Below are 26,537 nucleotides of genomic sequence, written 5' to 3' on the forward strand. Positions count from 1 at the left end.
TAGGTATAGTATTGTTAAGTGGTAAAAAAGCAACATGCAAACTGATATGCAAACCACATGTGTAAGGAAAAAAGGATATGTATGCATATATGTTTGTATATGCCTAGAGTATTTCTGAAAGGTTATATATGAACTGGCACCAGTAGCTGTCACTAGGGAAGGGACTGGTTAGGTGGTGGTCGGGGATGAGAGGAGACTTAGTTTAACTGTATACTCCTGTCTCCGGAATTTGTATCACATGCTTCCATGCAGACATTCATGTATTTGTGCATTCATTCATTCATTCATCCATCCAGCAAATAGTTGTTGAACTGTGCTCTGTCCCAGGCACTGTGCTAGGTGCTGGAGATACAGCAGTGAATAAGATAACAAAGCCCCTGTTCTTATAGAACTCAACATTCTGAGAGTGGGTGCTTATATGATTATAAGCAAGTAAGTATAAATTTGCAGTACATCATATACAGATAAGTACTCTGGTGGAAAGTCATAGTAAGTGAAGAAGTGTCGATGTAGGGTGATCAGGCATCTCTGATACATGGACAACTGAGCACAGTCTTCAAGGAAGCTGGGGAATAAGGCATGTAGATATCTGGGGAAAGAAAGTTACTGGTAGAGGAAACTTTTAAGGACAAAGGCCACGAGAGAAATTTGCTTGTCATGGTTTGAGGAACAGCAAAGAGGCCTGGGTGAATGTAGTGGATTGAAGGGAGAGATTTGACAGCTGATGAGGTCAGAAAGGGAGGGGTCAGGTGACACAGGGCTCTGTAAACCATCACACAGACTGAGATGCAAAGCCCCACTGGAGAGTTTGAAAGAGAATTACTCCACAAAGCAGGATCACTCTGACTGCTGTGTGATGGTAGATAGAGCAGTGCTGTTCAGTAGGATAATGTAAGTTGCATAATTTAAAATTTTCTAGTAGCCACATTTAAAAAGGTAAAAAGAAACAGGTAAAATTAATTTGAATGATAGATTTTATTTAATCCAATATCCGAAACATTATCATTGAACATGTAATCAATATAATCAAATTTTTAGAGAGTTAGGTTTTGATTACTTAGCCTTGAAAATCTGTATTTTACACTTAGAGCACATTTCTGTTTAGATGTTAAATTTTCAACAATTGAGGTGAAATGTACTACCAAAACAATAATGCTGTTTTTAATGGGAAAATATTTTATATTGCTTCAATTTTTAAATTTAAATTCGTTAAAATCAAATACGTTTAGAAATTAGGTCCTCAGTTGTACTAACTACTAAAGTCGTGCTTTATAGCCTCTGATCTAGTGACTGCTGTATTGGAAAGCTTGGGAGTAGTTTTGTGGGGTGAGGTGGACCTAATGCAGGACAGGTGGATGAATCAGGAAGATATTGCAATAATTCAGTCTAGAAATGGTGACTTGGATCATAGTGGTAGCAGTGGAGTGGATGAGAAGTGGTTATATTCCAGATAACATTTTATTTTATTTTTTGTAAACATTAAATCATTTTTACTGTGGGTATGGATACAGACGTATAGCAAAGAACTAAGTAAAAATTTTAAATAAGGACCACCATCATAAATGTAAACCAGCAATGTTCTGACACAGCCACCTCTTGCTACATAGATTGTTTGGGGTTGTTGTTTTGTTTTTTTTTTTTTACATTGTCCATCTGCCTCTTTTTTAGTATATACAATTTTTGTTAAATAAATAAATTTATTTATTTACTTACTTATTTTGGGGTGTGTTGGGTCTTCGTTTCTGTGCCAGGGCTTTCTCTAGTTGCGGCAAGCGGGGGCCACTCTTCATCGCGGTGCGCGGGCCTCTCACTATCGCGGCCTCTCTTGTTGCAGAGCACAGGCTCCAGATGCGCAGGCTCAGTAGTTGTGGCTCACGGGCCTAGTTGCTCTGCGGCATGTGGGATCTTCCCAGATCAGGGCTCGAACCCATGTCCCCTGCATTGGCAGGCAGATTCTCAAACACTGCGCCACCAGGGAGGCCCCAATATGCAATTTTTAAATGTTACTTTCCATGAACAGATACTACAAAACATTAGCTATGTTCCGTGTGTTGTACAGTACACCCTTGAGCCTATCTTACACCCAGTAATTTGTGCCTCTCACTCCCCCACCCCTATATTGTCCCTCCCCTTCCACCCCACTGGTAGCCACTAGTTTGTTTTCTATTCAGGATACATGTTTAAAGATAGGACCAATAGGATTTATTAATGGATTGTATGTAGGCTATAGAGAAGGTCAACAGTGATCTCTTTTGGTCTAAACAGTTGAAGAATGGAGTTGACATTTAATGAGATGAAGAGAGAGATGGGAGAAGGAGGTTTCTGGGTGGGATGGGGGGCAGTCAGGAATTATGTTTTGAGTATGTTAAGTTTGAGATGCCTGTTAAACATCAAAATGGAGATATTTGAAATGACAGTTGGATACACGAATCTGAAGTTTGGGAGAGAGGTTTCATCTGGAGAAGTATACACGGGAGCTGTCAGACCACCTAGTGAGGAAGAGTTGACAGAGAATAGTCAGAGGACCGATGTAAGCGGCTCCCGAATGTTTTTAGAGAGGAGGATCCAGCCACCAAGACTGAGAAGGAGAAACCAGTGGGTTTGGAGGAGAACCAAGAGAGAGCGGAGGTTTGGATGCCAAGTGGAGAGTGTTTGAAAAGAAGGTGTGTTTTTAAAAAGTATCAGATACGGCTAGTGGGTTAAGGGTTAAGTTGAAAACTGAGAATTGACCATTGGATTTAGCAACGTGGAGGTGATCTTGGCAAGAGCTGTTTCAGTGAAGCTGAGGGGCGGGAATGGGAGTGGGTTAAAGAAAACAGAGTGGAGAAGTGGACACAGCAGATGTTGACAGATTTTGTGAGTTTTGCTGTAGAGGGCAACAGAAAAGAGTTGGTAGCTGGAGAGCTGTGTATGGTTAATAAAAGTTGTTTTTGTGTTTTATTTTTAAGATGAAAGAAAAAATGCATGTTTATGTGCTGGTAAGAATGATCCAGCAGAAGGGGAAAGATTGTGATGATGCAGGAAGTTTTCAAAAGAGAAGGTAGCTGGAGGGATATAATTTAGACAAATCCATGAACTACCTGTTTATAAAATAAATTTTAAAAGTAGATAGCAGAAGGTAACAGAAGAGGAAAAGCAAGAGGATTGTATAATCTGTAATTAGCTTCTTACTAATAAATAATGAAATTGCCTAGGTCACTTTTTCCCATTTTTTTAATTAAGGTATAATTTACATGTATATAGTAGAATTAACCCTTTTTAGCCTAGAGTTCTCCAACTTTGACAAACACATACAGACACCACCACAATTTATTTATTTATTTTTGGCTGCGTTGGGTCTTCGTTGCTGTGCGCGGGCTTTCTCTAGTTGCAGTGAGTGGGGGCCACTCTTTGTTGTGGTGCGCAGGCTTCTCGTTGCAGTGGCTTCTCCTGCTGCGCAGCACGGGCTGTAGGCACGTGGGCCTCAGTAGTTGCGGCACGCGGGCTCAGTAGTTGTGGCTCGCGGCCTCTAGAGCACAGGCTCAGTAGTTGTGGTGCACGGGCTTAGCTGCACTCTGCAGCATGTGGGATCTTCTCAGATCAGGGCTCAAACCTGTGTCCCCTGCATTGGCAGGTGGATTCCTAACCACTGTGCCACCAGGGAAGCCCAATGTAGGTCATTTTTAAACTTACATTTAGGGCTGTAAGTTTAGCTTGTCCTGTGAAGTTTGGACCCTGTATATATGGGATATACACTACTTCTGATTTGAGGTATTTAGAAACCCATAAAATAAGCATATTCTTTCCTATAATAAGTTACTGATTAGGTTCTTCTAGGAGAATGTGATATAGGCTTGGGTGAAGATTTTCCCCAAAGCTTATTCAGGCCAAAAATAATTTTTCCCCCAGAAGTTCAGTACTGTGAAAAATAATTTATATTGGCTTCATGTAGACAAACCACAATTATTTGACTGAGTTTTTCATTTTAATTGGACATATTGAAGGTGATTAACTACAACTGAAACCCCCCAAAGGATTATGAGTGAAAGAAATCTTTGGTGTCTGGACAATTCTAATGGAAAACAGAAGGATTCCAGTTACTCAAGAAATCGAAATAAAATTTGAGCCGAAATTTTGTGCCTGTGCAGGGTTTGGCATAAGTGTTAGCTTTTCTTAGCCCCTTTTCTAGATGATCGATCTCATTTTAGTTAATTCAGGGAACTGCCAGCACCAAAATCCAGGCAGGTCTTTAAAGTTTTGTTTTTAATAAATATATCAAGTGCCAAGCATTGGCTTTTGGACAGTGTCAGGACCCTGTTGCCACGGAGCTATGAATTAAGGCCAGGAACTTAAGAAAAATTGTTTAGACTTGGTTTGGTTTACTCCTAATGTGGCTGAAATTTCAGGAGACTGGATGTTCATAACCTATTTAAATGTCCTTTTGAGCCCAAAAAATTATATTTCTGCTGCTGAACCTAGTTGATTTGATGAAAGCAAACTATGTCTAAATACGTGGCTATTATTTCTGGATATTACAATTACTGAAATCCCAGTAGAGCCCCTTTAACTGCTTCTAAAACAGATTTCATTTTTACTAATTCTAAAACAGAGGTACTTCATTTAGAGATCTTCACCTTGTTGTTTCAGCAGCTGTGGCTGATTCTCTGTCACTGTCTTTTTTTTCCTTCAGAATGGCAATAGCTTTTCCCATTATAAAACAGGTGCATGCATGTTCATAAAACTTTATTAATAATAAAGTATAAAACAAAGTAAAACACTTCTCCATACTACTCACCCAGAGCTAACCTCTGTTATTGTTATCTTGCCAGACTCTTTATGCGTATGTAAACTTATGTGTATATGTAGTTTTTAAGGTAAATGGAATCATACCATTTAATCATCCTCTCTTATAATGGGAACATTCTTCCGTGGCAATACATACTTGTAATTGTTTTAGGGACTTTATAATATCCCATCATATGCATGTACCAAAGATGTTTAAACATTTAAATTGTTTCCAGGGTTTTGCTTTTATCCACAGTGCCGCAATCCTAGGACATGTGTAACTGTTCTTATCTGCTTAGATTATTAGGATACACATCCCGCAGAGGAATTACTGGTCAGAGGGTATACCCATTATTAACTGAGACGTTGTTGCAGAGGCCAGGGATCACCTTGCCACTTGGGCAGCAGAGGGCAGTTGAAAGATTATTGGTTGAGGTAGAAAGAGCCTTTAAAATGTGTATAATGTTTATAAAGCACTTACTTAAAAATTTATACTCTAGGGCTTTCCTGGTGGCGCAGTGGTTGAGAGTCCGCCTGCCGATGCAGGGGACGCGGGTTCGTGCCCTGGTCCGGGAAGATCCCACATGCCGCGGAGCGGCTGGGCCCGTGAGCCATGGCCACAGCCTGCGCGTCCGGAGCTTGTGCTCCGCAACGGGAGAGGCCGCAGCGGTGAGAGGCCCGCGTACCGAAAAAAAAAAAAAAAATGTATACTCTAACACACAGTCCTCAAACTCCTCTCTAATTACACTGTCGGACTGTCATCCAGAAAGGCTCTCCAATAGTGTTAGCCCCTTGACTGCAGTGGACAGTTCACTTGCCCTGAGTATCCGTAGCGCTTAGCATTAGTACTTGGCATACAGTAGGTGCCAAGTAAATATTTTTTATCTTTTATTTTTTTTATTTTTAAAATTTTTGGCCGTACTGCACAGCATGTGGGATCTTAGTTCCCCGACCAGGGATCGAAGCCGTGCCCCCCGCCGCCCTGCAGTGGAAGCAGGGAGTCCTAACCACTGGGCCGCCATGGAATTCCCTAAATATTTTTTAAATGCACCCATTTGGCCACATCTTTACCAACTCAGGACATTATCAGACTTCTTGATCTTTATCAATCTGGTACATTAAAAAGTTTCTTTTTGTGAGTGTGAATTTTTTATTTTTAAAATTAAGCATCTATTCCTGTGCAAATTTGTTTACCAAGTCTGAGATTTGTCTTAAGTGTATTGGGTCTTTTGCTATTTAGAAAATATTTATTTTTAGGTAGTCAAATCTGTCAGTCTGTTTTCACTTAAGATTTCTGAATTCTGTAACATGCCTGGAATGTTTAATTTTTATATGTAAGCATTTGGTCTTTCTGGGATTTGTTTTTTTGCAAGATGAGAAATCTAAGATTTCTTTTATCCAAATAGTTTCTTGTCTCAACAACATTTCTTAAGTAATCTACCCTTTCTCCATTCATTTGAAAAGCTATTTACCATATATAAAATTTTCATGTATAAATGACGTAAATTTTGGACTTTAACTTCTGTTTTGTCAATTTCTTTGTCTGCATCTTAGCCAGTGTCACATGATTTCAGTCCCTTTAGCTATGTAATAATTCTGAAATCTGGGAGGCTACAGTTCCTCTCTTCCCCATTATTCCTTTTTTCAAACTTTTCTTGGCTGTTCTCTGTCTTTACTCTTCCAGAAACACTTTAGAATCAATTTGTTAGGTTTATTAAGTTCCATATAAATTCTTTGATATTAACTGCCATGACAGATATGGCTTTAATGAGGTTTTTCTATTTTTTTTTAAGATTTAAATTTATTTATTTATTTTTGGCTGCATTGGGTCTTCGTTGCTTCACGCAGGCTTTCTTTAGTTGTGGCGAGCGGGGGCTACTCTTCAGTGCAGTGCGCAGGCTTGTCATTGTGGTGGCTTCTCTTGTTGCAGAGCATGGGCAGTATTCGGGCTCAGCAGTTGCAGCACGCAGGCTCTAGAGCACACAGGCTTCAGTAGCTGTGGCGCATGGGCTGAGTTGCTCCGTGGCATGTGGGATCTTCCTGGACCAGGGCTCGAACCCGTGTCCCCTGCATTGGCAGGCGGATTCTTAACCATTGCACCACCAGGGGAGCCCTTTCTTTTTTAAATTTAATTTAATTTTTATAAATTAATTAATTAATTTATTTATGGCTGCGTTGGGTCTTCGTTGCTGCACGCAGGCTTTCTCTAGTTGTGGCGAGCAGGGGCTACTCTTTGTTGCAGTGCGGGGGCTTCTCATTGTGGTGGCTTCTCTTGTTGTGAACCATGGGCTCTAGAGTGCAGGCTCAGTAGCTGTGGCACACGGGCTTAGTTGCTCTGCGGCATTTGAGATCCCCCCAGACCAGGGCTCGAACCCGTGTCCCCTGCATTAGCAGGCGGATTCTTAATCCCTGTTCCACCCAGGGAAGTCCCCCTTCTTTTTGTTTTTGACCTAAGTTTTATATTCTTAATTTGTCTTTACTGTTAAGTTTCAATTTAGGGTCATTTCCTAACCTTAATTATTTTTTTTTGTATGTTTCTTGCTTCACAGTTTTTTGTAAGTTTCTGGCTTTTGTTTCTAATATGGTGTATCACAGATGATCTCATCTTAAACATTCAGCAGCCTTAAGGTCATTTTAAAAAACCATCTGAGAGCCAGACTTTATCATGGCTGAGTTCTTCCTCACATGGATTGGTGGTGTTTCCCCTCCTGTCTAGGACTGAGTTTATGTCACATGTCTATCAATTACAGACCTGTTCCTCCCTCTGGAATTATAAATTAGTATTCTCCAGTTAAGTGAATTCTTAAACAGGTGAATAACCATATTTGGGTTATAAATATCAAATATCAAACCGTATTTGATAACGTATAGGCATGTTGTATAAAAGATCAGCTGCACAGTTACAGAGTAAGGAAACTATTTGCTAATACCAGTTGGTCAGTCATGTTTAAAAACAATAAACAAAGGACCTGGTGTTTCAATTTATTTCACCTGTTAAAAAGTAACAAAAGATACAATTTAGGCTACATTACAGGAAGTATGGCATCCAGATTAGGAAAGGTAATAGCTCCAATCTGTGCAAATCAAACAGTTTTTATTGTTTCCTGTACCTCTTTGGTGCCAGGGACTAAACCAGGTGCTAGGATACAAAGCTGACAACATAGCCTACTTATAGTAGAATTAACAGTAAATAATAATAGGTTTTATGAAAAGCCAGAAGAAGGGCATCCAAGACCTAGACCCTAGAGGCTGGAGACGCGTAACAGGGGGGAGGTGACACAGAGAGCAGAAGCTTTGGAGGTGGAACTATGGCCCTTTACTGCCGGTGGGGCCTTGTACAGACTGTTTAACCTCACTCTGTGTTAATTTCATGTGTAAAACGGAGTCATCAATAATATATGTCTCACTGTTCTCCTAAGCGTTAATGAGATGATGTATATATGGGAAGCCTCTAGAGCAGACTCTGGCACGTGGTGATTTCTCAGAAAATGGTAAGGAGTACCATGTTGAAGTGCTGGAAGGTAGGCCTTGTCCCCGTAGAGAGAGACTTCCCAGCAGAAGGGAGAGTGTGCATCAAAGCTGGAGTGGTTGATCTGGGGCCTTTCTGGAACTGCAAAGTATTTAACCTGATGGGAGCCTAGGGTACATGTGGACAGAGTAGCTGAAGATGAAACTGGGAAGGGAGGTGGGGTGAGATTTCCAAACGGGAGCTTCTGTGTCATGTGAGGCGTCTGAGAGGCCTTTAGGAAGTGTCATGGAATCTCTGAAGGCCTTCAATAGGGGAGTGTCCAGAACAGTTTCATCCGTGCAAAGACTGATTTCTCACAGATGTGCAGAGGGGTTGGAAAGCTGTTTGAGGTAGGATATCCAGTCGGGGAAGTGGGGCTCAGCTCTGGCTGCACCTTGGAACTCTCTGGAGAACTTTAACAGTCTGATGCCCAGGTTTGACTCCAGTTCAATTATATCAGAAGCTCTGGGGGTAAGACCCAGGCACTGGCATTTTTTATTGCTTCCTAGATAATTCCACTGCACAGCCAGGGTTGTGAACCTGTGGATTAGAGAGTAACTGTTTTCAAACCAGATTTGATAAAGTTCCAAATTAAACAAGCACCGGCAATATAAAGAAACCAGGGTAAGAAGGTAACAAGTAGGATGTGGTAGTCAGTTGAATAAGGAGGGGTTGATGGTTTCTGGTTTGGGTCACTGGGTGCCTGATGATCTGTCAAGAAGGAGAAGCAGATTTGGGTACTGGGCCTTGCTGAGTGGGCATGAGAAAGATAAAGAATTTGATTTTGCAATGTAGAATTTGAGGAGAAATAATACAAGGCAGATGGGCAGAGAGAGAAACTGAGGGAAGGAACCAGTGGTATAGTTGAAAACTCAGAAGACAGAGTAAATAATTGATGCATGAGTTCCCTGAGAAGACAGGAAGTGCAGAGCACACATGAAAGAAGTAATTTATATGAGAATCTTCCACTCAGAGAGAAATAAAAATATGTGAGGGTGCTGGTAAGTTCCCAGGTTGAGGAAGAAGAGCCTGGTGGCCTGAGTTCCTTACTGCAGGAGACCTACTGAGAGTTAGGAGACAAGAGAAGGGCATTCAGGAGTTGGGCAAGCTTTGGGGGAGCTCAGGAAGGGGGAGGGAGAGTGCGAAGGAGGTGCCTTTCTGGTCCTGCTCTTAAATGTTGTTTTTTCCCCCAGAGTTTCAATATTGACCCTCTTTCACGCACTTCCTGTGTGATCTCCTTTGTTATATTGGATTACACTCTTATCTTCTAAGAGAAACATTGGTAAACTGAAGTTTGTCCAGAGAAGTTAAGTAGTTGACATGGTAGTTCAGAAAATTATTGGTTGGCTTTTCATTTGGGGGGAAGGCATTTTGCTACCTTAATTTGAAATTTAAATTGTTGAAATCACTTGAAAACACTATACAGATCTCATAGTTTCCACCATCAGTAACTAGGTGGCATCATTTATTTCTCCACTGTGATAAAATCTAAGAACACTGCCAACTCAGCATTTTGAAAACATGTTAGGTTTTAGTATAAAATGTTATACTGTAAAGAAATTCTAATAGATACTTATTCTATTTCATGTTATACTTCATGCATTTATTTTTGTTCTATGATTTCTAATAAAGATCTAACTGGAATTCTCAACTCTGATATAAACTATGGTGTGCATTATGAGCTCTCAAAATGTTTTTTCCTCTAAAAAAACAACTTAATGTCCAGTAGTTGTCAGATAAACCAACTTTCCTCTAAAAAACCAACTTTTCCTCTAAAAAACCAATGTCCAGTAGTTGTCAGATAGAGTGAACTATTTATTTTACAGGTGTGCTGTTCTGCAGAACTAATTGTCCTCCCTACAACAAAGCAGTAGTTGGTTGGCTTTTCAGTATGGCTCTTTGGTCTTAACTTCCTTACTAAGATAATTATAAATTACTTAAGCACAGCTGGTTAGGACCATGGATGTGTTGATAGGTAGAAGGTGGCCTTGATATTACAGAACATTAACCGAGTGTTTTGATATAATTTCAGGTAACGTTTCATTTGTTGCATTTCCAGTTTCCAGCACCAACTCACCAACAAAGATTTTACCAAAAACCTTAGGACCAATAAATGTGAATGTTGGACCCCAAATGGTAAGAAAGTCATCAAATCTTAGGACTTGAAACTTTGCTTAGGCAAGACTTATTTAAAGGATAGTTGTACCAAAGATGCTTGGTCAGATATTCCAGTTAATTTCTTATCTCAGTCACTTATTTTTTAAAGTTTTGTTTTTACCTGAATGTAACTGATTAGTCTTATGAAAAAGAAAGGCATTATACTCTTCAATGTTTAATTTTCATGTACTTGAATCTGTGGATTCTGAATGTGTTAATATTAAGGTTTTTGCTCCCTATATGAGGCTTCTCTTGTTTTCAGTTGTTCGATTAAATTGATTTGAAATCTGTTATGTTTTATGTTCTCCTTTTTCTTTTTCTTGTAAAATAGCCTTTACTGCACTAAACCGTGTAATCTCATATAAATTGAATATCATATAAATTGAGTATGACCCAACAGTTAATCTGTATTTGGAGCTACTAATTTGAAACTCTTTGATGAAAGGACATTTAGGAAGAAACAACTCACCAGTTCATTTTAATCTTTAGCAGTAGAAATAATGAATTGAAATGGAAAGTATTTAACTGTTTCTCTGAAGGTATTCCATTAATTATGCTAGAGCTTAAAGTATATAGCACTTTTAAGAAAGCCTTATTTATAAACAGAGTTGCATGCAGCTAATCTAAAAACTATACCTAATTTAAATGGCCTCACCCACCATTAACAAAAGTATGTAAACATTTGAACAGTAACTCTTCATTGTCAGTGTTTACATCTTCTTATCTATAAAGCAATAAGTATAAATTTTGTTTGTAATGTGTGGTACTGTGGACTACGTTAAATGCACCATTATTTAGACAAAAATCTCTTTTAACATTCTGAATGGCTTCAGAAGGTCTTTGAGATCTTAAGCCATTCTAGACACATTTTTCTTGATCCCTTGAGGACTGTTAATCATCTGCAGAATCCAAGCTAAAGATGTTGCACAATACTGTAACTATGAGAAGAATGTAATCTAGCTCCAAGCCTCTTAGAAACTTAAGCTCAGGTGAATATCTGCATTTCAAGGTAGTTCAGGGTATATTTTCAAACGTTTGCTAAGCATTTGCTCCTCATCAGCCACTACAGTAGGTGCAAATGAGATTATACACCTGACTTGAAAGTCGGTATTTTGAAATGTGATTCTATAAACATCAAAATTAAACAAACAGATGTGAACTTTCATGGCTTTGGCTCTTGCAGAACTCCTCTATTTTGAAAGACTGTTTCCTCTTGGTATTTCAGTGATGCTGCTATGGCTCAAATTTGAATTCCTCTTTTAGAAACATAATTTTTCTTCCCATTGTCAGTTTAAACTAATGTACTTGTAAGCCTTCACACACTTCAGTTCTGACAGTGATAAGTAGCCCTGTATATGATGTACCCAATTACTGCACACCTCAGAATCAGCAAAGCAAAGGTCAGACAGAGGGGAGATTTCGGCCTCTCCTTTGAAACAGGCCAGCCCAAGACTTTCATTTGTCTTCTGAATTCTGAGGTGCTTTTTGTAGTTTTTAGTCCCTAGAAAGGAATCAGAGTGTTCTTTTTGATTTCCTAATATATGGTGGAACCCCAGCAAGAGCCACTCTCTCTCTCCTCTTGCTTGTCTCTTTTGAATGTTGTCCCCTCACATTCAATCTCTCATCCATGATTTAAAAAAATTTTTTGTTAGAAAGTTCTTAAATGAAACCTCACCTGTTTCCTTCTTACAGTTGTCTTTCTCTACTTGCCCTTTAAATTTTACATGTCCCTTTGGAAGCCAAATCTTCATGGTAGATAGACATTTCAAAAGGCCTCAAGAAAAAGTTGTTTTCTGTGTTTCTAGAAACTGGTTTAGCAGTAACTGTTTCACTTCGGGATACTTGCTCTTTTCTTAAAGGTATCTGGTTTTATGGGAGGGGAGTTTGGGGGAGGATGGGTACATGTATATGCATGGCTGAGTCACTTTGCTGTGCACCTGAAACTGTCACAACATTGTTAATCAGCTATACTCCAATATAAAATAAAAAGTTTAAAAAGAAAAAAAAAGGTGTCTGGTTTGTTTATATAAGATAATCTCATGATTATTTAACATGGTTAAAAATTGCTTGTTTCTTACAGTGAAAATGAAAATTTTGTCAAATAATGAAATCCTTTAATATAACACTGTATAGTTATATAGATTCTTTCTTTTCAGAGTATAGATGCTCTCTTGGCTTTTCTTACTGCAGAAGGCAGTAGTACATAAGGTATCTTGATTGAAGGTAGAAAATCTTCAGAATGAGGTTCAGTTGCTCTTTGATTTATGGCTAACTGTAATCTATTGTCAAAGAAACCGCATGATTACATTTAAGTTAAGGATGTCTGGTTTTTTTGTGGGGAGGTGGGGAAGACTTAAATTTAAAATACATGTTCATTTTCCTTATCAGATTAACTGAATACTATTTTAATTTGGGATTTCAAAATTAAGGTTCAGTTTTATAGAGCATATGTGACTTATCACCTATATGAACTAATTTTCCTGTGTTCGTTGACTTCCCTTTGGTTTTGTTCCTTAAGGCTCAGTCACTGTCACTGTCCTAGTTTAGGAACTCATTGCGTCTCATAAGGACTTGTAACTTGTGGTTCCAGTTCAAGTCGAGCATCCCACCAGTTCATTCGTTCATGAAATGCTTGTTAAGGACTTACCAGGCCCTGTGCTAAGAGAAAGGAACAGAGAATTGCTCATCACTCTCGGATCAGGAAAGAATAGCAGCTGACAATATGACATTAAGGAAGAAAAATAAAGTAGAACATAACAATTTATTTCCAAAGTCATTCTCAATAAAGATAACCAGCTTTTCTCTATGTCCTATTTCCCTTCCTCTTTTCTTAATCATCTTTTTTTTTTTTTTCTACAAAGCCCTTTAAATCAGGTAAAACCAAGCCTGTAGGGTCCTAATAACAGATAAATAAAAAACTCCTTAGTAATGGTACTGCACAAGTAATGCAGTCTGTTTCACGGGTAAGTCAGAATGCCTAGAGTTGCTTTCTGGAGACTCCTGTTCTAGGTATAGAGTAGACCAGAGACTGATCAAACGCTCAAAATTTCCCTCCCAAGCTCTCACCCTCAGGGTCAGCATGATAGAGAACATCTACGTGTGTGGTGCAGTGATTGGTGAGAACTATGCCCTTTTCTTACGGGATTTTATATAATCCTTTCTAGCATATCAATGAACAAAGAAGCTACTGTTTTCCATCATTTTAAAAGCTGGGTCTTCTGTCTCAGTTCAATAAATATTTATTGATTCTTTCCTATGAGAGTCCCCTAGCACTGTGGTAGGCCCCGCAGACACTTTCTACCTTTAAAGATCGTGCATTGAAATGGAAATGAGGAGGTGGTGTGGAACATGTGCAGGGCTAGGAGGTGCAAACACCTTGTCTAGTGTTCATATTTTCTCATGAGGCAGACTTCTGAATGCCCTCTTTAATAATCCTTGGCATATTAGGAGAATCAGAATTCCCCAGACATCTGTCAGTATTTGTTGTGTTTTGTTTTTTTTGAACTATAGAATTAACATATTAAAAGCATTTCCTAAGCATTTGTATGTAGTAACAGCTCCCTAGCCCCATTAATACCCCCATTCCCTGGAGCATGCCTTTATTCTATTTATTTATTTATTTACTTACTTACTTACTTACTTACTTATTTATTTATGAAAATACTTAAAGATATTACTAGGGTGCCAAATTATTTTCACCACTGAAAACTGTAAGACCTGGAAAGCAATTTGGCAACACATATCAAGAAACGTTTTTTACAAGTCCATATCTTTGGACTTCCCTGGTGGTGTGGTGGTCAAGAAGCCGCCTGCCAATGCAGGGGACACAGGTTCGATCCCTGGTCCGGGACGATCCCACATGCCACGGAGCAGCTAAGCCCATGCACCACAACTACTGAGCCTGCGCTCTAGAGCCCGCGCACCACAACTACTGAAGCCCGTGCGCCTAGAGCCCGTGCTCCACAACAAGAGAAGCCTGTGCACAGCAAGTAAGAGTAGCCCCTGCTCACCGCGACTAGAGAAAGCCCGCGCAGCAATGAAGACCCAACGCAGCCAAAAATTAATTAATTAATTAATTTTTTAAAAAAGAGCAAATTAATCCCCAAATAAACAAATAATAAAAAGTGAAAATCAATAAAATAGAAAACAAAAAATATATAAAAACAATAAAATAAATATTTATTTTTGGCTGCGTTGGGTCGTCATTGCTACGCATGGGCTTTCTCTAGTTGCGGCGAGCTGGGGCTACTCTTCGTTGCAGTGTGCGTGCTTCTCATTGCCGTGGCTTCTCTTGTTGCGGAGCACGGGCTCTAGAGCGCAGGCTCAATAGCTGTGGCACATGGGCTTAGTTGCTCCGTGGTATGTGGGATCTTCCCGGACTAGGGCTCGAACCCATGTCCCCTGCATTGGCAGGCCGATTCTTAACCACTGCGCCACCAGGGAAGTCCCCAAAATAAATTAAAAAAAGAAGTCCATATTCTTAGTTCCATTAATTCCCTTTCTGGAGTCTATCCGTAGGAAATAGAAATTAAAACCAATATAATTTTACAGAAATGTTTATCACAGCATTATTTATAATATTTAATATTTGAAAATTCATAAAAATCTAATAATAGGGGATAATTAATCACATGACAGAGTGTTTTATGGTCTTTAAAATGTCTTTGAAGAATATTTAATGACATGAGGAAATGCTCTTGAAAAAAACAGGTAAAATTGTATCTGTATAAGAATCCAGATTGTATTATGTCTTTGTATATGTTTTGGACTGTGAAGAATTAATTTGCTGTTACCCCAGTTCTGGTAAATAGAGTTCAACTGAAATTAGTTTCCATAATTTCAAAGAAAGCTTTTAATTTTTCTGATTTTTAAAATGTTTTCAGTTGCCAACTTAATCCCTCCCAATTGCTGTTCACTTGCTGAATTCTACATTGTGACTTCATATCAGTATTCAGGATACTTGTGCTTTAAGATCTTAGAATATAAGTGTATCAGAGGTATTGCTTATATTTAGATGATTGATATTAAGTACATTTTAGACAGTAAGGTTTACTCCTTGTGTATAGCTTAGCATTCAGCATTATTTTCTGCCTGTAGGTTTTCCTTAATAACTGAGACTATTTTTTTCTTTGTCCTGACTTTACAGATTATAAGCACACCACAGAGACTAACCAGTTCAGGAAGTGTTCTGATTGGGAGTCCATATACCCCTGCACCAGCAATGGTTACTCAGACACACATAGCAGAAGCTACTGGCTGGGTCCCTGGGTAAGAGTGGTACTGCAAATTACCATTTTTAAAAACTTTTTTTTTTTAAGTTCTGATCTTTTTTCTCACTATCTTGTCTTCTGTTCTTGTTGTATGTTCTTAAAAACTAATACGTTTCCTTTAAAATCACCTATTTTATTTCACTTTATATCCTAGATATAAATCAGCTCTGGAGCAACCATTTTATTTTATTTTAATTAATTAATTAATTAATTAATTAATTTGGCTGCACCATACAGCATGCAGGATCTTACTTCCCCAACCAGGAATTGAACCTGTGCCCCCTGCAGTGGAAGTGTGGAGACCTAACCACTGGACCACCAGGGAAATCCCTGGAGCAACCATTTTTAAACAGAAAAATAGAACAGTAACTTGTAACTGAATCTTCTTTCTTCAACTCTGAAAGAAGACTACTTTTTATGATTGTGACATTTAGCCACTTTGGAGATGTAAAAACTGCATTTATATTGTTTTAACAAACATTAGAAAGGAGTTTTATATATACGTGTGTGTGTGTACTCAGAATTTCCCCTTAAAACCAGCATGTTTATTTCCTTTAAAACCAGAAAAGGAACTAGGAAAAAGAGCCCAAGTATATTAAAACTTTCACTGAGTTTTCTCTTCGTTGCTTTAAACACTGGGCAGTTAAATCAGTATCCCTTCTTTGTTACTCATTTGCCACTTCTAGTATCAAATCTCTATGTTTCTTTACCTGTAAAATACCTTTATTCAACCTTTCTCCACTCCTTATCATTTTAGCATCTCATCCTTCCATAAAAGAAAAGAAGTAGTAAAATAACTCAATTTTAGTTTGTCACTTTAGAAGTTATTTCCAAGGTGGCATGCCACACTGGTGGTTCTATCATTGACTTACAATTGTGAGTTCTAGCAAACAGACAGTAAATCTTGGTTGAGTAAGAATCTCCTTGCTTTGAGGCTATTAAAGAAATGAACGAAATAACAATCCTGGCAAAGTGCTTTAAGCCATACACACAGACAGAGACAGAAGAGTTTCATGTGTATACGTAATGTCTTTTCCATTGTCAAATAAGATAAAGTGACAGAGTCACCTGTAATTCCTCTGCCTTTATTCAGTCGTTAACAACATTTCTCATGTAGATCTAAGTTACCTTGGATTTTTTCATAGCCTTGGGAGATAATTTAATGAAAGCCAAGCCTGTGCCAGTAGTGTTGGCCTACTTTGGAGATGACCAGAGTTTGGCTATTTTCAGCACCAGCTGTGCTTTATGCTGGGGGTAGTATGATTATCTAATGTTTTTATAGTCATTTCTTCCAGAGCAAATAAAACTTTTCTATGCCTTCTCCTCTGTAAATCTGCAGTATTTTCCTCCCTAAAGATTCATCGAGTTCATTTCAAACTATGGCTATCATGTTGCGATTTCTTTGTCCAGTGATAAAATTTAAGTTTTTTTTTTTTTTTTCTTTTTTTGTGGTATGCGGGCCTCTTACTGTTGTGGCCTCTCCCGTTGCGGAGCACAGGCTCCGGACGCGCAGGCTCAGCAGCCATGGCTCACGGGCCCAGCCGCTCCGCGGCATATGGGATCCTCCCAGACCGGGGCACGAACCCGTATCCCCTGCATCGGCAGGCGGACTCTTAACCACTGCGCCACCAGGGAGGCCCAAAATTTAAGTTTTTATTTCATGTACATATCTTTTATATTTGTTACTTTTGTGTTTGGGTATTTTCAATGTGGAATTAGACATGTTACAATGAATTATTCATGAAATAAAGTTCTTTATGCATGTTCTTTTTATGGTATCTTTTTTTCTTTTCAGTGATAGAAAACGGGCTAGAGAATTTATAGACTCTGATTTTTCAGAAAGGTGAGTATAAGTTTAACTATTTTGTTTAGGAGATGCTACTGCATAGAGAGGGGTTTGGTACCCATACTCTAATGAGATGTTTTTCTTCATATAACTTTAACTTCGTTGAGTTTCTACCGTTATTTCATTCCACATTGAGTATTCTGCTTCATTCATCATTACATAAATTTATTGTATTTGTGTGGTTTCAAAAGATACTATTCTGTGAGTAGACTGTCTGTTGGCAGTATGCCATTTAGCCCCCTCCCTCCTTTTGGGAGTTGAAGTGTTTTGCCAAAGTGAATACTCCCTATTACCCCCAACTACACAAACTTTTTTTTTTTTTTTTTTTTTTTTTTTGCGGTATGCGGGCCTCTCACTGCTGCGGCCTCCCCCGTTGCGGAGCACAGGCTCCGGACGCGCAGGCTCCGGACGCGCAGGCTCAGCGGCCATGGCTCACGGGCCCAGCCGCTCCGCGGCATATGGGATCCTCCCAGACCGGGGCACGAACCCGTATCCCCTGCATCGGCAGGCGGACTCTCAACCACTTGCGCCACCAGGGAGGCCCCACAAACTTTTTAAAAACAAGTTTCATTGAACACATTTAAAGATCATAGTAAATTCTCACTTCGTTTTTTTCCTTCCAGTCTTATTGAGATATAATTGACACACAGCACTGTGTAAGTTTAAGGTATACAGCATAATGACTTGATTTACATACATCATGAAGCGACTATCACAGTAAGTTTAGTGGACATCTACCATCTCATATAGGTATAAAATTAAAGAAATAAAAAATAAAAATTTTTTTTCCTGTGATGAGAACTCTTAGGATTTACTCTTAATAACTTTCATATATAACATACATCAGCATTACTCTATCATGTTGTACATTACATCTCACTTTTTTCTTAAATAAAACATCCAGTGTAATATAACCTTTCCTTAGACTATTAGGACAGTGGTTCTCAGTTCTTGGTGTGCATCAGAATCACCTGTTGTCTGTTGAATAAACTGTAATTGCCTACTAAGTCAGAAACTCCAGGATTGAAAGTTCAGTGTTGCACACAAGCCCCTCTACTGAATATCGTATTAATGTCACACTATGTTAAAACAAGACACATAATCTCAGAGCCTGTTGAGTTCTGTAAAATAGTTACTATTTTAGATAAGACCTTGTCATCAGTGCTTTTTAAAATTTACTTTTGATTCTGAGATTTTGGAATTGCTTTTGTCAATTGTGTTTTCATCTCCTTTCTCCCGTTAGGTTGTCTGCTTTCAATACAATAGTTTTCTGTTTCTCCAATTTCTAGTTGCTTTCTCTAATTTGCTGTGCACTGAGAAACTACTTGGCCAGATGTGTTAGAATTCAGTCTAAAATAAAAGTGAATAGGTTCTGAGTGAGGACCTTGGGGCTGTATAAAAGAATGTGTGTTTTCTTGCATTGACACTAGCTCTGCTTTAGTTCCTTGGTGGCCTTTGTTGTTTACTTCTCACATCTTAACTGTTTTGAACAGATAAAATCATGTCTGAGGAACTGCTATATCATATAGACATATATGCCGAGATGGTCTTTTCTCTCTAATGGAAATTCATTTTTCCAGCTCATACTGGTTTTTCTTCATGTATATCCTTGGAAAGGGCAACAGCACAAGTTTTTTTAACCATGTATTTAGCACTGTTTAAGGCCTTAGAATGGAACTGTTCATTAATTATGATTGGTGGCACCTGTGTATTGCAAATAATATAAAAAAACAAGGTTCTTTTTATTCTTTATAAGAGAGAAAACTCTAAAGAGCACATATAAAAGTACCAGATTAAATTCATTGGTATAGCCACTGATTCGACTTTCCCTTTCTGCATTTGGTTCAGTGGCCTTTTTTCCTAGTGCTTTTTATTATTCTCTTTTTATTCTTTAATATAACTTTTCTATAATGAATCCCATTCCCTCGCCCTAATCAAGCCACAAAAATTACTACGTGTGGTTTTCTTTTGTTGTTGTTGACCTTACAAATGTTATTTTCCTCCAAATTTATGTGTTTTTCTGTAATGCTGTGAAAAGTCTTCGGTTCCCTTTTCCCAAGTGCTGAGCTTCAAAAAGCCAGCTCTCAACCCAAAGTAATCTTCTACATCTCTTTAATGTCTTATACGTTGACTTAGTATCATACGTAAGTATTTGTATTACTGTTCCTCAGGGATATGGAGAGAGAGAGAGCGAAGAGAGAGAGAGAGAGAGAGAGAGAGAGAGAAAACACACACACACATACTCCCACATAGATCAATACCACCTTTTTATCCTCATCTTACACTTGACAGTACAGCCTGAAGCATGTTGTACACAGCTATTCCTTCATCAGGTTCATTTGCAAGAGCAAGTCAGTTTCTGAAGAAATTTTTTGTTGCTTAAAGATCCATTGAAGTATTCTCATTGGTTTTTTCCCCTGTGTTCTGATCCACTGGACTTCTTTGCAAAGAGCTTGTGGAAGGAGCTGCGAAAGCCCCCTTTCCGGTCTTGCCTGGGGTTTTGATCCTGAAAGCTGTTTGCTCACTTTCTCTTTCTCCCTTTGGACAGAATCTGGTGGTGTCTTCTAAATGCATCTCTTCCAAATAGGGAAGGGGACCTATTTGGGATTCTTGGGGGGAAAGAAGGTCCTGGATGTGTGATGGGCCCCAGCAATAGCCTGCATATGTTTTACTTTATTCCTGTCTTAAATGACTAGGATTTAGCACAGTGGTGTTTCACTCTTCCTTTGCGCTCATGTAATCTTAAGACCTTTTAAAAAAAATTCTGTTGGAATACAGTTAAAACCCTTTTATTTAGAATAAAGTAATAATTTATAATAAACTAATATAATTTAAACTATAATAAGCTAATAAAATCAATATAATATCTGTATTGCTTCAGTGATGTTTATGAAGTTGTTTGTTCAACAATTGTTTTAAAATTATTTATTTATTTTTGGCTGTGTTGGGTCTTTGTTGTCACGTGTGGGCTTTCTCTAGTTGTGGCTAGCAGGGGCTCCTCTTTGTTGCGGTGTGCTGGCTTCTCATTGCGGTGGCTTCTCTTGTTGCGGAGCACGGGCTCTAGGCATGCAGGCTTCAGTAGTTGTGGCATGCGGGCTCAGTAGTTGTGGCTCTTGGGCTCTAGAGCACAGGCTCACTAGTTGTGGCACACAGGCTTACTTGCTCTGCGGCATGTGGGATCTTCCCGGACCAGGGCTTGAACCTGCGTCCCTGGCATTGGCAGGCAGATTCTTAACCACTGCGCCACCAGGGAAGCCCTCAACAAATATTTTGATGTGATAAGTGTTGGTATGTTCTAGGCATTGGCAAGAATAATAAGATAGATAAGTCTCTGCTGTTAAAGGCTTATTTTTGGGATGGGGGAGCAATAAACAAAATAAGATAATTTTAGATTGTGATAGGTGGTATGTAGAAAACTAAGAAGGACGATTTGTAGAGTATTGTAAGGATGGTGGCTACCTTAGGAAGGCCTTTCTAAGGGGCTGACATTTGAGTGCAAGGAAGACAGGCATGTAAATACCCTCAGGGAGCCAGGGATTCTAGGCAGAGGGAATGGCAAATGCAGAGCTTCAAGTGAGGAACCAGGTGGTTGTATTTGGGGAAGCACAGTGACTTGGAGAGAGTGAGAAAGTCAAAGAGGGACGTGGGATGTGGATGGAGAGGTAGGCAGGGGTCAGAACATGAAAAGCCTTGTATGTAGGTCATGGTAGAGTCTGGTTTTTATTCTAAACAGGGTTTTAAGTAGGGAAGTGACATGATCTAATTTACACTGACTGTTGAGGGGGAAATGGACTCTGAGAAGACAAGAACAGAAGCAGGGAAATCAGTTAGAAGGCTGTTGCAGGGGGCACTGGCCTGGCCGTGGAGATGGAAGAAAAAAATGGATAAATTTTGGAAATAGAATCAACAGGATTTATTGATAGATTGGATGAAGGGAAGAGAGAAATAAAAGATGGCCCCTGTTTTTTTGCAGTGAGAGCTGGGTGAATATTGGTGCCATTCAGACTTACTGTAGTTAGGAGTAGTTTTGGGGAGGAATTGAGTTTTGTTTTGGACATATGAAGTTTCATAAGTTTATTAGTTATCTAAGTGATCATATCATAGTGTATAAGTAGTATCATTAGCTTGTAATTGGTCACAGACCTGGATGACATAATCCAGGGTGGGGAGAGAGTGAAGATCTGTAAGTGATCAACATTTATTTCCCATTCAACAATCCCCCCAACACACACACAATGAATACATATGTACAGGAAAGTGGGGTTTGGGGTCTTTTTCCTAAATTATTTTACTAAATTACTAAATTATTTTGCTGATTTAAACATTCTAGTTAACTTATTTGAATGGGAAATGAGGTTTTTATTGTATATTTTATATAATTTCTTATGTAAATGGAATACATTTATTATAACTTATACCTGGAGCATACTGTTATACTACAAATTTGAGTTTTATATTACTTTTGTAAATAAATATAAATTATTATGGGAAAATGTAAAAAGACAGTGATTGTGTATTTTAGTTAAGTGCCTGGAAAAATAAATACTTTTTATTCCTTGGGAGTAATTCTTTTAAATACTTCATATGAAATATGAATATGAAATTATGAATACTTCAAATGAAATAAAATACAGCATGCTTTTCAAACTGTGCTGTATTAGTAGTTTTATTTGCTTAAATATTAAAAAAATTTTCAATTTGGTTTTATTTGGCAAGGAATGCTTCCTACTGTTTCCTTTTTTTTTTTTTTTTTTGATTCAGGGACTAATAGAGATGATAGTGTGTACATCCTGTGGCCAAATTTTGGTGTTATTTGGAAAGAGGGTCTTGGTGTTTCAAAGAGCTCAGGTTTTAAGAAAATGTGTAAACTCTACTTATTTAAGATTTAGAGGGCTTCCCTGGTGGCGCAGTGGTTGAGAGTCCGCCTGCTGATGCAGGGGACACGGGTTCATGCCCCAGTCCGGGAAGATCCCACATGCCATGGAGCGGCTGGGCCCGTGAGCCGTGGCCACTGAGCCTGCGCGTCCGGAGCCTGTGCTCCGCAGCAGGAGAGGCCACAGCGGTGAGAGGCCCGCGTACCGCAAAAAAAAAAAAAGATTTAGATAGGGAGCTTCCAGTTTGAGATGATGGACTGAACACCCATTTTTAATCCCCAGCCCCTAAGATCATAATGAAATTTTTTGTGTAAAAAAATAATAAAAAATAGGACCTCCCTGGTGGCGCAGTGGTTGGGAGTCCGCCTGCCGATGCAGGGGACGCGGGTTCGTGCCCCGATCCCGGAGGATCCCACATGCCGCGGAGCGGCTGGGCCCGCGAGCCATGGCCGCGGAGCCTGTGTGTCCGGAGCCTGTGCTCCGCAACGGGAGAGGCCACAGCAGTGAGAGGCCCGCGTACAGAAAAAAATAAATAAATAAATAAAAAAGAAATCCACATCCCAAAATATGCATGGGAGAAGTCAGATTTGGAAGCTACTCTCGCCTGCACTGACATGGAGAGGCCCCAGGCTCAGAGTTGACAGGTATTAAAAAGCAAGAAGGAATTGGCAGGGGAGGTGCTGAGGGCAATGAAATGAAAACGATCCAAGGAGCAACTGGGCCAGTGGAACCTTCTCAACCCTCCAGATCCACTGTCCCTACCATCCTGTCTCCACACACATAAAAATTACATGTTGTGGCATATATTAGTACTTCATCCCTTTTTATTGCCCAATAATATAACATTGTATGGATATACCACATTTTGTCTATATTTGTTCATTAATGATGGACATTTGAGTTGTTTTTACTTTTTGGCTATTATAAATACTGCTATGAACATTTGTGAACAAGTTTTTACATGGATATAAGTTCTCATGTCTCTTGGGTTATATACTTAGGAGTGGAGGTGCTAACAGACAATTTCTAGAGTGGCTGCACCATTTTACATTCCCACCAGCAAAAGGTTCCAGTTTCTCCACATCCTTGCCAATACTTATTCTCCATCTTTTTTTATTATATCCATACTTGTAGATGTGAAATGGTATCTCATTTTGGTTTTGGTTTGCACTTCCCTAATGCTTAATGATGTTGAGCATCTTTTCATATCTTGTTTTCTTTTTATGGAAGTATAGCTGATTTACAATGTAGTGCCGATCTCTGCTGTACAGCAAAGCGACTCAGTTATACGCGTATAGACATTCTTTTTTTTACATTCTTTTCCATTATGGTTTATCACAGAATATTGAACATAGTTCCCTGTGCTATACAGTCGGACCTTGTTTATCCATCCTGTCTATAATTGTTTACATCTGCTAATCCCAAACTCCCACTCCATCCCTCTCCCACCCCCTCTCCCTTGGCAACTCTGTTCTCTATGTCTGTGAGTCTGTTTCTGTTTTGTACATAGATTCATTTGTGCCATATTTTAGATTCCACATACAAGTGATACCATATGGTATCTGTCTTTCTCTTTCTGACTTGCTTCACTTAGTATGATAATCTCTAGTTACATCCATGTTGCTGTAAGTAGCATTATTTCATTCTTTTTTATGGCTGAGTAGTATTCCATTGTATATGTGTACCACATCTTTATCCATTCATCTGTTGATGGACATTTAGGTTGGTTCCATGTTTTGGCTATTGTGAATAGTGCTGCTGTGAACATAGGGGTGCATGTATCTTTTTGAATTATAGTTTTGTCTGGGTATATGCCCAGGAGTGGGATTGCTGGATCGTATGGTAATTCTGTTTTTAGTTTTCTGAGGAACCTCCATACCGTTCTCCATAGTGGCTGCACCAGCTTACATTCCCACCAACAGTGCATGCATGAGGGTTTTCTTTTCTCCACACCCTGTCTGGCATTTGCTATTTGTAGACTTTTTAAGGATGACCCTACTTTTTTAAAGATTCATTTATTTATTTATTATTTAATTTATTTATTTTTGGCTGTGTTGGGTCTTAGTTGTGGCACAATGGGATATTCATTGAGGCATGCGGGATCATTCGTTGTGGTGCACGGGCTTCTCTCTAGTTGTGGTTTTCTCTTCTCTAGTTGTGGCATGCAGGTTCCAGGGTGCGTGGGCTCTGTATTTGTGGCACACGGGCTTGGTTGCCCCACGGCATGTGGGATCTTAGTTCCCTGACCAGGGATCGGACCTGCATGCCTTGCATTATAAGGCAGATTCTTTACTACTGGACCACCAGGGAAGTCCCAGTGATGGCCATTCTGACTGGTGTGAGGTGGGTACCTCATTGTTGTTTTGATTTGCATTTCTCTAATAGTTAGTGATGTTGAGCATCTTTTCTTGTGGCTACTGGCCATCTGTATGTCTTCTTTGGAGAAATGTCTATTAAGATCTTATGCCCATTTTTTTATTGGGTTGTTTGTTTTTTTGTTGTTGAGTTGTATGAGCTGTTTGTATTATTTTGGAAGTTAATCCCTTGTCTGTTGCATCATTTGCAAATATTTTCTCCCAGTCTGTAGGTTGTCTTTTTGGGGTTTTTTTGTGTGTGTGTGGTTTCCTTTGTTGTGCAAAAACCTTGTAAGTTTGATCAGATCCCATTTGTTTATTTTTGTTTTTATTTCTATTGCCTTGGAGACTGACCTAAGGAAACATTGGTATGATTTATGTCAGAGTATGATTTATGTCAGAGCATGTTTTGCCTATGCTCTCTTCTAGTAGTTTTATGGTGTCATGTCTTATGTTTAAGTCTTTAAGCCATTTTGAGTTTCTTTTGTGCATGATGTGAAGGTGTGTTCTAACTTTATTGGTTTACATGCAGCTGTCCAAGTCTTTTTATTTTACTAATATAAATATCTTATAATTTCTGGCAGTTTCTAACCAATGAAACATATTGCACAATAAACCACCTCACATCTTCCAGGAAGAAAAAAACACTAAATTTGAATAGTAATGACATCACCCACTGAATTAGGACACAATTGAAATTTGCTTTAAATATTTCTTTGGGGGAGGGGATACACCCTTCTACTCAATTAAGAGAAACATTTTTACAGTTCTGAGGTCTTTTGTGTGTTTTTTTTTTTTTTTTTTTTAATCATGCCATGAATTCATAGGGACTGAGTTCTGGCAGCTCAGACTCCTTTCCATTGGTTCTCACAAAGTGTGCATCTCTAGGTGGAGCAGGCTGGTGCTTCAATTGAACCCAAGTACCTTTCTCTTTGGCTTTTTTCTTTTTCTGATCATTTTCCTTCACACGTTTCAGGAAGCCACCTTAGCTCTTAGAGTGCTTAATTTGCTTCATAATCTCTTTGCAGGACTCTTGCCCTTAACTCGTTTGTTTACGACAGTGCCAACAGCAGCTGGGTGACATCATAGACTCTTCTGGTGTTTCCATGGCAGCATTTGTGGGGTGTTCCTTTTTGAACAGTGCCCATTCCCTTGATGTCTACAATATCACCTTTCTTGTAGATTGGCATATTTGTAGCCAAAGGAACAACTCCATGTTTTCTAAAAGGCCTAGAGAACATATAGCGGGTACTCCTCCATCCCTTTTGTTGATCATTTTGGTGAATTACTAGAAGATGGCATTCTTGCTGAAAGTAAGTCTAAATATCTTCCTTGAAAAACTCTATTCCGATCTTTTGGGTTGTTGTTGTTTTTTCTATTGAGTTGTAAGGATTCTTTATGGATTATAGATACAAGACCCTTACCTGATACATGATTTGCAAAAAAATTCTCCTATTCTATGGATTGTTTTTTCACTTACTTGAAGCACAGAAGTTTTAAATTTTGATTATGTTTATCTGTTGGGGTTTTTTTTTCTTCTTGTGTTACTTATGCTTTTGGTGTCATATCTTATTTAAAAAAAAAAAAAACATTGTCAAATCCAAGATCACAAAGACTTACGCCTATATTTTCTTCTAAGAGTTTTATGGCTTTGCTCTTACATTTAGATCTTTGATCCATCTTGAGTTAATTTTTGTCACATTATAGGGTTAATTTGTCTAATGTAACCCAAAAGCATATAGAAGGTATGTGAAAATGTAGACA

At 38.8% G+C, this 26,537-nt stretch overlaps 1 protein-coding gene across 7 annotated transcripts in view; it reads left to right on the forward strand.

Annotated features, from left to right (window-relative positions):
- Positions 1–26,537, forward strand: part of TFDP2 (transcription factor Dp-2) — a 175,004-nt gene that overhangs the window by 110,376 nt on the left and 38,091 nt on the right. For 3 of the 7 annotated variants that reach the window (XM_060099580.1, XM_060099581.1, XM_060099583.1), the window contains 3 exons: positions 10,305–10,408; positions 15,576–15,697; positions 17,495–17,542. In XM_060099580.1, the coding sequence (XP_059955563.1) occupies positions 10,305–10,408; positions 15,576–15,697; positions 17,495–17,542 (274 nt within the window). Of the gene's footprint in view, positions 1–5,264; positions 5,434–10,304; positions 10,409–15,575; positions 15,698–17,494; positions 17,543–26,537 lie in introns of all 7 variants that reach the window. The other 4 variants (XM_060099578.1, XM_060099579.1, XM_060099582.1 and 1 more) reach the window with 2 other exon arrangements.

Source organism: Mesoplodon densirostris, chromosome 5, assembly GCF_025265405.1.
Source record: "Mesoplodon densirostris isolate mMesDen1 chromosome 5, mMesDen1 primary haplotype, whole genome shotgun sequence".
NCBI lineage: Eukaryota > Metazoa > Chordata > Mammalia > Artiodactyla > Ziphiidae > Mesoplodon > Mesoplodon densirostris.